The 12655-nt window shown below is 39.8% G+C and overlaps 1 protein-coding gene across 2 annotated transcripts; it reads left to right on the forward strand.

Moving 5' to 3' along the window:
• Positions 1–74: 74 nt before the first annotated feature.
• Positions 75–11568, forward strand: SLC35A5 (solute carrier family 35 member A5). Of its 2 annotated transcripts, XM_059817524.1 has the most exons (7): positions 75–204; positions 1006–1104; positions 1377–1379; positions 2731–2864; positions 6056–6123; positions 8363–9158; positions 10335–11568. In XM_059817524.1, exons 1-7 carry the CDS (start codon positions 75–77, stop codon positions 10401–10403), a joined length of 1299 nt encoding a protein of 432 aa, XP_059673507.1. In that variant the 3' UTR covers positions 10404–11568. The 2 variants fall into 2 exon arrangements, with proteins under 2 accessions (XP_059673507.1, XP_059673499.1); XM_059817516.1 differs by lacking the exon at positions 1377–1379.
• Positions 11569–12655: the final 1087 nt, after the last annotated feature.

The raw sequence follows: 12655 nt of genomic DNA on the forward strand, positions 1-12655 counted from the left end.
CCACTTTCTGGAAGTCCTGTTTATAGTCTATTTTCATTTTGTCATCCAAAGGGCATTGACAGCAAGACAGCAGAATGAAGACCAAGTGCTGTAGTCGATTTGTGTTTTGCTCCAAGACAACCATCTATACCTTTCTGCTTGGAGGAGTGTTTATTGCATTGGGCTCAAGTCGAATCCTCCTGATGAAGTATTCTGCCAATGAAGGTGCTGTTGGGCAATAAACATAATGTACCTCAAATAAGAAAGAATTAATGTTTGGGGTAAAACGGATACCCAAAAGCCTAGTTCTCCACCTGCAGAGTTCTTGGCATAAACGTTCTATTATATAAATAGTGACGTGTATTTCTGTACTGGAAAATTTCCATGTAGTCACTGGTCTAACATAAAGTGATAACTTGGTTTGCAAGGTGTATGCTCCATGTGGAAGTTCACCCTTAAAAGATGAAGTAGTGAATTTTATAGCTGATTTTCAAAGACTAAATTGTTGTGTAAGCACTATCATGTCTTGACTGACATATTTGTCTCACAACAGGCTTAGGAGAAAAGTGGTATCATAGTGGGTATGCTATAACTGGCTAGTATTATTGCATCTCCTTTCACGAAGTACTAGCAAAATATGTTAACAAAAGATATGGTCCTAGAAGAAGGTTGTGTCATCCTGGAAGCTGTTTTTTGTGAGGGGAAAAAATAGCATATTGCTGTTGGGGGAAAACATTCTGATTTTAATTTTTTTTAAAAACAGTGATGTTCTTGGGTTCTTTCAAAAAGTTCTGTTGTAAACTGGGACCAAATGAGGAAAGATTTCAACCCAGAAAGGAGACCGTTCAGGAAGTTGTATATCATAAAAATTGGAATATTTGTAATGAAAGTGCTGGCATAGCCTTTTGCATTCATGGGAAATGGTTAAATGTGGATTGGAGAGGTTAAAATAGCTTCTTGCTATAATTATGAACGCAGGAGACAGAATCTGATTGTGTATTCTCTATGATTTGCTGAATCCCACAGATAACAAATATGATTACCTCCCTACAACAGTGAACATATGTTCTGAAGTAGTAAAACTGGTCCTGTGTGTGGTATTGGCATTATGGGTTAAGAAAAAAGGTAAGTACCTATGTTTAAAAGAAATAAAATGTGTAACTTTCAAAGATTTGCTGTACTTCAGCTCCCTTGTTTTGTTGCTTGGGTTTTTTTTAAAATCATAGAATCACATGTAGTAGTATGGAGTAGGTCCTGCTAGTAAGGTTCACTGGAGTTGTGTCTTCCATGCAGAATTATAACTAAACTTTACTTTTATAACTACTTTGTGCTGTAAATTCAGATGTTCTTGAGATGTGTGTATGGTAGCCGAAATGAGGACGGGTAAGTTAAATTAGAAAGTGTAACGAAGACACAATCTAACATTTTCAGAATTTTAATGCAGCATCATGCTAGGATAAAAGGAGTCACCTCACTATAAAGTCATGACTGAACAGAAGCTCATAAATTGCACTAACTCAAGGATTGGCCTTCATATTCTGTTGTTCTGACCACTTCTATTTAAAAGCACCACCACCTTCCACTGAAGGGGCTTTGTGCGTGTGTAGTGGCCTTTGAGTCAGAAGCAACATATCAATATTCAAGGTAGCTTTGTTGTGAAGACAAATCTTGGGGCTGCTGTTCAGGAAAAGCCGTGTCAGGCTTTACTAGCTACCGGTTTTGTATTTTTATTTCTTGGCTTTTCTATCCTGATGTAAAAAGGGTGAGAGGTTAACTTCATAGCATTTCAAAATGGTAGAGAACAGACGTTTAGATTGGAAGAGGGTGTCAGGCACTGGAGACTCATGTTAAATTGAACTCCTGGTTTTGTCTACTGGCAAGCTGATGAAATTTTTACCTCCACCATTTAGTGCAGATATACCCAAGACAGTAAATATGTTCAGTCAGTGTTTGCCATCTTTGGCTACTGCTGATTACATGGTTTTTGGTTTTCTTTTTTTTTCCCTTTTTGTTTCAGATGTCTGAGTTTTGCTGAACTCAATGTGTCGGTGGTTCAGAAGAGGATTAGATAACATTGTGTAGTCTTAAATCTGTGCTAACAAAGTACTTCTGTCACCAACTGTCGAGTAGTCTACGGTTTATCACAGTCTTCCTCCTAAAGTGTGTGTCCTGAATACCTACATAAATGTCATTCTCTGTGCCTTGTCCTTCCTTTCTTCCTTCTTCCTGTATGTTCTTTTTTTACCCAGGTCACGTGCTGTGTGTACTACAGATACTTCTGGATTATTTTGTATTTCTGACATTACTGGCTGCCCTTTGGGTGCTGTATGAATGGATCCACTGTCTGTGTCATTGTTTTATTTCTAGATTTGATTGATAATCATCAGAAAATCATAGCCAGTGATGATGTCACTTTTGTGTGGGGACTTGGGGCTGTTTTTTGGCCATCAAAGAATGGTTGATAATTGAATTTTTGCTCCCTGTGGACAAATACTCTGATGGGAGCAAAAGGTTCTTTGATGTTTCCTCTGCTGAAGCAAGGAGGTGAATGCCCGTAGACATAGGATTGCTGCTCTAGCTGTGTGTTCTGCCCTGGACCTGTCCTCTATGTTGCCAGAGGGCTGAAGTACCTTAGTTTTTTCAGTCCGACGGTGTTCCTGAAAACAGAACAGTGGTACCTATTCTGTTATAAGGGAATGGACTTTTGATAATAAGAAAGATGTCTTTCTTACTGATACCTTTTCCTTTCAGAGGGTTGTTTGGATCATCCCTTTGAATGTCTTTCCTGGAAGAATTTTTGTAATTCCATGAAATGGTCAATTCCTGCCTTTCTTTACTTTTTGGATAACTTGATTGTCTTCTACGTACTGTCCTACCTCCAGCCAGTAAGTATACATATACTGAATAAAGTATCTTCCAATGACTTAGTGTTAGGTAACATTGCTCTTAGGCTGTCTACAGTTGTAACGCTGGCAAGACAGGATTTGCAGGTAAAAAGAATGATCTGTTACCTGACCAGCCAGACCTTCCCATCCTCTTGCCCACTGGTCAGTGTTGTACAGCTCTCAGTAGAGGGGAGTCTCTTTGTATTTTCTCCATCTGAAGTGATTTAGAAATAGGCTGAATTGCTTAAGTACTTGGCAGGTTTTCAGTGCTTTCCCTCCTTTGGTTTTTTCAATTCTGTATTTCTCTTTCTGTTCATTTGCTCCTCTTGCTAGTATTTGAGCTGCATTTTTTTGTGTGGCTTCTGCCACTTCATGTATGTGACTTGACATGATGACTTGTTTTCTTTCCTCACTGACTCCAAAGAAAAGTGAGTAAATGTAATTCCACAAATGGAGTAAGTGTAATAGGAACTCAGGAGGGGAGGAAGAAAACGGTTTGACTCTTAATTTTTGCATTTGTTTACTAGTTATGTTTAAGGACAGAATTTCATTGGTACTTTCTGCTAGCTACATTCAGCCTTTTGTATTAATCTACAGGTGCTCGGGAAATAGTACAGTTTTTGTGCTTTCTTTTATTTTCGTGCTAGGATACTTTTTGGTTCAGAATCTATGTTTGAAGTTAGATGGAAACAGGTGGTTGGTGCTTGGTATAAGATACTGTGGCTGCCTGTTTGACATTAAAAATAAGTATAAATGTTTCTGTTCCTTCTCTTTCAGAATTTCTCTTTAAAATATTGTCCTTTTAGGTGTACGTTTCTGTCAGGGACAGACCAGAGTCTAGAATAGGACCTGGCTGGAAAAACCTAATTAAAATCAAGAGTCGGATATCTTAAAATAACGTGCACAGGTGTTTGGTTCTGTGGTTTGTTGTGTGGGGGTTTTTTGGTGCTTGGGGTTTTGTTTTGTTTTTTTGGTTTTTTTTTTTTAACTTTAGGAAGGAAATCGGCTACAATGTTTGCAATAGCAAAGCCTGATGTTTATAAGGTTACATAAACACTATTGCTTTCTTAAGGAATTTGATTTGGCTCAGTTAAGGTCATCTTCTGTAAAATGCACAGCTTTTATATTTTACACGCACACACACCTTGTCTCTCTCCCTTCAGAACATGTGCTCTGAGATTCCTCTTTTTTAGAACTCTTAGCATCTTATACCTTTTAACTGGATATATTTTATGAGGGTTAGCTGAAATTGTAACATTATCATGGTAAACAAGTATTAAAAGAGATAACTAAATACCTGTAAGATAGAATACCTTGACAGTGTACAAGACCGTGAAAGTGAAAAGGTGGAGGCAAGATGCTTGAAAGAAGGCAGCCATACCTGACTGAAGTTGGTTTCATGTGACTTTAAAAACGAAGTAGGTTCAGGACTACGTAGTGCCTCAGTGAGCGGTTGGTTGAAGTATAGAGTTGCTTTGGTGAGATTTTTTTTGCTTGAAGCTTCAGCTATAACTATGGATACTCTTTAGTGGATAACATTTCGTTGTGGTAAGACTTAGTTTTTAGAGACTTTGGTTGTGACATGTAAGTTAGTGGCATGGTGATCTTTGGTAATTTTTTTTCTTATTCCTTCTCATCTAGGACAGAGGTCCCTTGAGGCCTCAGAGAACAAAGAAACTCAAAATTAATTCCTTGTAACTATCCTGCTGTAGATTTTGATAGTATTAAGTTACCAGAGATGTTGGATGGGGGGCTTTGGCCGTGAAGCAAAAACAGAGTATACATGGAACACTTGTACATTTTGCATCAAGCCTCTTTTTTCCAGAGTGGTTTCTGCTAGTTCCAAATTCACTTGTTTATTCAAATTTTTTCTCCTTCCACAGTGGTCACTTAACATGAATATTAATTGAGTTGTAATCTTGCAAAGCAGAAAATTAAGCTGTGGTTTCTTAGGCAGATGTCTCATGTGTTAGTCTTCAGCTTACTTGAGACCCTGTGTCGTGCTGTTTCATGAGATTTATTATTGAGCAGGTAGTATGTTGGAATAGAGTGGAACTAAGGTAATGGGAAAAGGGTCTGTGCTTTTCCTCTGGGAAATGAAAAAGGCTCTGCTATTGCAGAATTGGGAATGTGGAAATGCAGATGAGAAATTTCAAGAAAAAGTCTGTGTTTTGCACTTCTGAATCCATATATGGTTTTGTGTAAAATTGTCTAATAAAGTGATCTCACTCTGAGGCTGAACTGGAGGAAAGAGTTCAGATGCCTAGATTTTCTTACGTTTACTGACTACATAGGGCAGTCCTGAATAAAACACAATTTGGGAAACACCCCCACCCCCCAAAAAGAACCTTTTTTCCCCGCTGGTACTGGTAAATTCTGATCTTTAATGGTAACTGCAGTGCCTAAAAGAGCCTCTTCTTGGTTCAGTGTCCCAGTATAGAGTGTCTAATCCAGAGACCAAAAAGACAATCCTTGCCACAAGGAGTTTGCAGCTTGGGATCATGGCCGTGGATCGGGCACGGTCATTATTATACAGCTATTCCCAAATTAGACAGGAGCTTTAGAGTAGTCTTCAGTTGTACTTCGAAATAGGCAAATTTTTTAGTACAGTTGCAATCTTCAAAATTGAAGACGAGCACCTCCTTACCTTTGATAAATGATACAGCAAATGCACTTGACGTGCAAGAAGTTTATTTTCTGCAAGTGCCTTGTCCAAATCTGGGATTTCATGAATGCTGCAAGCTGGCACTGCAGCCAGAAGCAGCCTCACGTTCCCTTATTCTTTTCTTATTTTAATTTTGGAGCAACTTCCTACTTTGTGCTGACACAGCTGTTTTTGCAGCTGACTGGTCAGCCTGGCTGGGGAATTGATCTGACAGAAAATTAAACCATTTTCTTTTTTGTTAAGTAAGTTTTCCGCTGGATTGGTTTCCTCACATCTTTGTTTCAGTACAGCTTTCCCCACTACAGTGGAACTTAGACTCTGTGGTTTTCTTGAGATTTTGAAATGGAACTTGAATGTCATTTTAGGGATGTGTTATTCTACCACTTGGGTAAGGAAGAAAGTTCAGTACCAGGATGTTACTTTTCACTCTGGCACCTTGCAGAAAAGTGAACACTTGAAGTTGGTGGGCTTTTGATGTCCACGCTATGTCTGGAGTATAACTTTGTTTCCCTTCTTCTCCTTCTAGGCAATGGCTGTACTCTTCTCAAATTTTGTCATTATAACAACAGCTCTTCTCTTCAGGATAGTGTTAAAGTAAGTAGTATTTACTAAAGTAAATGAAATTTTATATCTTCCTAGCCTTGATGAAGAAGTTAAGCTACATTCCTTCTCTTTGTCTGATGGGAACAGTAATTTTGTTTTCTGGTGGCTATACCAACTTGGAGACCTGGCTTTGATTTCTACATCTGAAGGTGTAGGAAATAATAGCTTATTAGGAGTCACAGAATCACTAAGGTTGGAAAAGAGTCCCTACATAACTCTACATATTTGGTCAACTGTAGTAGAAAACAACTGAAAGCATGATGATATAGTTGTTGGGTGGTCAGAATTAAGGTTTGGGAACTTTCATTTGTACATTAAATCTCATATTTCATGATTAGCAGTACTTCTTTCCAGTCTGTTGTAATTTTTAATTCAATGTAAATGTAATCTAACAAGAGGGGATGAGATATTTAAGAGTGAAAGATAGAGGTGTCTTCGGTAATATTGTGCCAGCCCTGATGTGTCCTGGTGAACTGCATAGTATGTTTTAAAAAATAATTATATGTCCCTTCTTCATTATTCATGTGACAAAAGTCAGACTCTCTGTCCTATGTGTTCCACTTCCCCTGATTTGTGCTCTTTATGGTGTGATTTAGATTCAGAAAAGACTAACATGGAAATGGATATTAATCACAGAATCACTGAGGTTGGAAAAAACCTGTAAGATCATCAAGTCCAACCATCAACCAACACCACCATGCCCACTAAACCATGTCCCGCAATGCCACATACACACGTTCCTTGAACGCCTCCAGGGATGGTGACTCCACCACCGCCCTGGGCAGCTTATTCCAGTGTCTCACCACTCTCTCAGTAAAGAAATTTTTCCTAATATCCAGTCTAAACCTCCCCTGGTGCAACTTGAGGCCATTTCCTCTTGTCCTGCCGCTAGTCACTTGGGAGAAGAGACCAACACCCACCTCTCTGCAACCCCCTTTCAGGTAATTGTAGAGAGCGATGAGGTCTCCCCTCAGCCTCCTCTTCTCCAGACTGAACAACCCCAGTTCCCTCAGCCGCTCCTCATCAGACCTGTGCTCCAGACCCCTCACCAGCTTCGTCACCCTTCTCTGGACACGCTCCAGCACCTCAATGTCCTTCTTGTAGTGAGGGGCCCAAAGCTGAACACAGTATTTGAGGTGCGGCCTCACCAGCGCCGAGTACAGGGGCACGATCACCTCCCTTCTCCTGCTGGCCACACTGTTTCTGATACAGGCCAGGACGCCGTTGGCCTTCTTGGCCACCTGGGCACACTGCTGGCTCATATTCCGCCGGCTGTTGACCAACACCCCCAGGTCCTTTTCTGCAGGGCAGCTTTCCAGCCACTCGTCCCCAAGCCTGTAGCGTTGCATGGGGTTGTTGTGACCCAAGTGCAGGACCCGACACTTGGCCTTGTTGAACCTCATACAATTGGCCTGGCCCCATCGATTCAGCCTGTCCAGATCCCTCTGCAGAGCCTTCCGACCCTCCAGCAGATCAGCACTCCCGCCCAACTTGGTGTTGTCTGCAACCTTGCTGAGGGAACACTCTACTCAAAAATCAGTTGTGTTGAATGTGGAGCAAAGATGCCTTTTCTACAGGTGTTAATATACCAAAAGAGTGTCTGATAGTCTGATTTGAAATGCCTTTTCTCAGTTGTTTAGTGTGATGTCACAGTTTACTTAATTTTCCAAATGTCTTGATTTTCCCCAAGATAAACAGGCTTTGCTTGAGTGAAAAATAGTATAAATAGTTCCCACAATCTTATAAATTACGCTCATAGTTTTATATGATTTACCATCATAAAATACTAGAAAAGGGCACAATATCATGGGGGACAAGTGAAATGTAGTGAAAGTTTACCAAAGAAAGAGATTAATTACTTGAATGTCTGTGATTTCTTTTTATCCATCAGACCTGTGTTCCCATGGAGACAACAGTTGCTTTTAAGTTGTCAGGCAGTCAGTACCTAGAACTAACATGATCTTGAAAGACTTTCCTTAAATTATCTCTACAGAATACTCCATTCTGTATTTCCGTGATCACCAGGCTGGGCCCCCCCTTGCCACAGAAAAGCATGCTGTGTTTTGGCAGTTTACTGTCAATTCTGAAAAGCCAAGATTTTTTTTTGCATCTGTCTGTCTCCTTATCTGTGATGAGATGTCTTTTATGTGTTTTATAGAGCTTGTTCTCCTGTCATTTAATTTGTGTCGCTGTGTTTCTAAAGTTGGTGGCTTTTTTTGTCTACTCCTAGGCGAAAACTCTCTTGGGTACAATGGGCATCTCTGGTGATTTTATTCCTGTCCATCGTTGCCCTGACTCTAGGAACTGGAGGTCATCAGCAAAGCTTGGCTGCACATGGATTCCATCACAACATGTTTTTTAGGCCATCTAACCACTGCCTTCTCTATACCGGACCTGAGGAAGCATGCCTGGAAAAAGGCAACTGCGTAGCACCAAGTTTCCTTCCCAGCTTCCAGTGGAATGTCACCAGTACCATGGCAGGAGCATTGAAACCTCTCCGCCTCAGCCTGGGCCATCTGCTTATTTTAGTGCAGTGTTTCGTTTCTGCTCTGGCTAACATCTACAATGAAAAGATCTTGAAAGATGGGGATCAGCTTGCTGAAAGCATCTTCATGCAGAACAGCAAACTCTATGCCTTTGGGGTGCTGTTTAATGGGCTTATGCTGGGGCTGCGGGCTAAGGACCGGAGGCAGATAGGGAATTGTGGCTTCTTTTATGGGCACAACATTTTCTCGGTGGCTCTCATATTTGTTACAGCTTTCCTGGGGCTGTCTGTAGCCTTCATCTTGAAGTTCCGAGACAATATGTTCCATGTTATGACTGCTCAGATCACCACTGTCATCATCACTGCCGTCTCTTTCATCATCTTTGACTTCAGGCCTTCTCTAGAGTTCTTTTTGGAAGCTCCTGTAGTGCTTCTCTCAATATCCATCTATAATGCCAGTAAACCAAGAGGCCTGGAATATGCCACTCTGCGGGAAAGGGGCAAACTTGTCAAAGGAGATGCATGGGAGAGGTCAAGCGGGGTAAGGCTTTTCAGTACTTGTCTCCTCTGGTTTCTCTTTTGTTTCACCTCCATTTATGCTATGGAATGTTTGGAAGATTCATTTTGCATGTGACCGGACTCACCCCTCAACTCAGATGCCAAAACTCTTCAGTATTTCTTAAAATCTTTTAAATTGATTTTGTATTGCTCTGTATGTTCCACTTTTTCAATTCATGAAGCCTAGGTAAGCATTGCTTTCCTGCTGTGACTATAGACAGTCCTGTGAGCAACTTCAGATTTGTACAAATCCTCTCTTGAAACCTTTATAACCAAAATATTTTACTGGCCCTGGGCATCTAGAAATTGGAATTGAAGCCTGGGAAATAATTGTACTTAAGTAGAACTGATAAATCTGTGTAGCTGAGCCCACATCATGAAGTTAATATATTTGATGTTAAGATTCTTTCTACCTTAACAGTCAAAGATACCTGAAGAGAAAAAGGTAATGTTTAAATACAGAGTTTTAACACATTTTGGTTTTTTACGAAACGTTTCCTCCAGGCCCGTTAATGCTTTTTGTGCTAACTCGAATAGTAATGTACTTAACTAGAACATGGCAGGGAGGGTTTGCTCTTAGATATGTCATTCAGTTGAGCTGAGCAGTCAGTCTAAGGGGGGAAGGGTTAATGTCTGAGTATTTTTAGTCTGCGAGTACAGATGTGCTCTGTAATACACGTTGCAACCAGCAGATAGTGCTGTCTCCGTTTAATTCTAAGGAACATTAAACTTGGGAGAGATGTTTTCCAGAAATTCCACATGGTGCCTTTTTAGGTTGTTGTTTAACAAGCAGTAAATAACACAAAGTCATATATTTTTGGTATACCAGGTGTTATCTATTTTAGCACTTACAATTGAGCAGCTGTGGTAAAAACAAATAGCAGTGTGTGAGCAGTCTTCCTGATGAAGGAATGGGCTACAAGCTGGTTTAGGGAGTGAGTCACTAAAAAGTGTTAAAGATACAGGGGATGTTTTTTATGAGCATGTATATCCTAGAGCAAGATTATAACACACTGTTAAGAGATTTAAATTACAGGGTCTTGATTTTATATAAGTGATGCCTTCAAAATAAACTTTGGGGTTTGGTGGGGTTTTTTTTTGTATTAGTAACAAGCTAACTTTTGCTCACATTGTTCTCTTTTACTTCTGGTTCCTGTAGGATGGAGAAGAATTTGAGAGATTGAACAAACCAAGCAGTGACATCGATACAGATGAAGATTCTCTCTAGCATGAGGCTGGCTCAGAGGAGTGCTATTACTCATAGTGAGAGAATGTTAGTGTTTTATTAACATAGGGCAGGGTCATTTTTCCCCACTTGCAGAGCAACTGAGACTATTTTGGGGCTGGATGTCAGAGGTGTGGATAAGGAAAACATTCAAGCCATATATATATGGAGAGTTGTATTCCTTTTTCCTATCCGTGTAAATCAGGAGTTCAAAATCTGCTGAAAGAAACAAAATTTGTAACTGATGCAAACAAGAAGAGGCTTGGACCCTGGACTCAGTGGTCTGGGTGACATGTGCTGCATTGTGGAAAGCAGTCCTGGACTCTAACCATATGTCTTTCACTGCTTTGGTTGACTGTCCCAAGTCACTGCACCTTCCTGTATGAATTGCTTGGTTAGCAAAGCAGAGATAAAACTGTTCTCTACCTTGCAGAAGTGATATGAGCGTTGATTAATGTTTTTGCTGCATCTTCCAATGTACAAATGTTCCAGTAAGTTTTCTTTTCAGGACTTAAGATGTTACTAATAACCTCATAAATAATGAGGCATATTGACTGTTTTATTGTATTTTGGCAATTCAGATTGACATATCCCTAGCTGAGTAAAAGAGTCCCTCTTAACCAACCTCATCAAACTTTCACTTGAGAATGTATAATAAATAATTTGTGTTAAGGGTATGTTGATCCTTCAAACAGGCAGATCTCTATAGTGTGATTTGAGTTTGAATGGTCTTAATTCTCTCTTCATTCCTGTTTTTACATCAGTGTAACTCTGTACTGACTCCTGTGGAGTCCTTTCTGATTTTCTCTGTTGTGACTGAGAGCAGAATAGATTTCACTGGCTTCAGCCACTAGTTCTCCTCACATTTTCAGTGTGAGACTGTTGTGTGCCTGTCTCCCAGTGTCTGGGGAAATGGAAATCTGGAATGCCTTTGTAGCAGATAGTGAATTTTACATGCAACTTATGTGGCCTAAATTTGAAAGAGCTTGAATAAAACAAAAGTGTGTTATACAGTAGGAATGCATCATAGGGTCTTTTTTGTGTTTAGAAAGGCTATGTGTAGGGGCTTAGCTTGCACTGAGGTCACTATCTGAAAACAAATATGCAGCTACAGTGATGCCCTTCAACTTCTGGAGCACTGAGCAAGAGGGTGCAGGTGGTAGTATCATTTGGTGCTGCTCCACCCTGTCAGACTGATAAGGTCTTGCATTCATTTTGTAGAGAGAGAAATCATTCTGCAGAGTGCCAGGCATAGTGATCTCAGAATCACCGTTGAGGCATCTGCTGGACTGTATTTTGAGTGAGGTAAAAAATAGGTTCCAAATAATTCGGAGAATTTTAAAAGGGGTAAGGGAATAGGGATGTAGATAAGAGATTCTTGGTATGTTCCTAAAGCCTCTTCTCTCAGAACAGCGGAAAAGATGTTGGTTTATAATCTCCTCCCTTCAAAAATGCATCTTTCATAGTTGAAAGATACTGTCAAAAGAATTCTTAAGATAAGCAATGAGTTCAGTGTCAAAGCCTCATACCACAGTGTATAGTAATCAGTTAGTGATGCATTTCTCTGTGGACTGAAGACAGTCCTGCCTTTGTTCCCCTCTGCCATCCTGTTTCCAGTCTCTGTGTATAACAGCTTACTTATGTATACTGTATTGATGGCTCATTGCTATATTAATTAACATACCTCCTGTCATTGATCCATCAAGAGGGGCAGCCTGTTTCCATATGTGGCCAATGACTGTCAAGTTATAAACTATGAATCTAAAATTATTATTCTCATTTCTTTTTTGTGGGAGTATTAACTTCTTCTAGCATATATTAAGAATAACTGTACAAAGTGAAATTACTGTTGTCGTTGAAAATTTTTTTACAGCTGATGTCATTGTGCTTGTATAGCAGGCCATTTCAACAAAAGGAATCCTAGTTCTTTGCATTGGTACAGAATGAATAAGAAAGCATATTTCAATGTAAATTCCAGAAACATGGTTTTCATTGGTTTATGATGTCCTGTTTTGGGAAATGAAACTTCAACACAAAAAAAATAATGTTCAAACTGTTAAAGACTTAGTTGCGATAAAACGTTTTCCTTTTTTTTCCATTACATACAGCTTTGCAATATATACCTGCCTGAGTTCATTGTCTTTTTCAGTCACAGCTACCAACTGTAGCAGGTATTTCCAAGAAGAGTGAAAGTACTGTTAGCTTTAGATTGCTTTGCATTTACATGAGCAGTAGCTTTTTACATGAACTTTTCC

This window comes from Gavia stellata, chromosome 1, assembly GCF_030936135.1.
Source record: "Gavia stellata isolate bGavSte3 chromosome 1, bGavSte3.hap2, whole genome shotgun sequence".
NCBI lineage: Eukaryota > Metazoa > Chordata > Aves > Gaviiformes > Gaviidae > Gavia > Gavia stellata.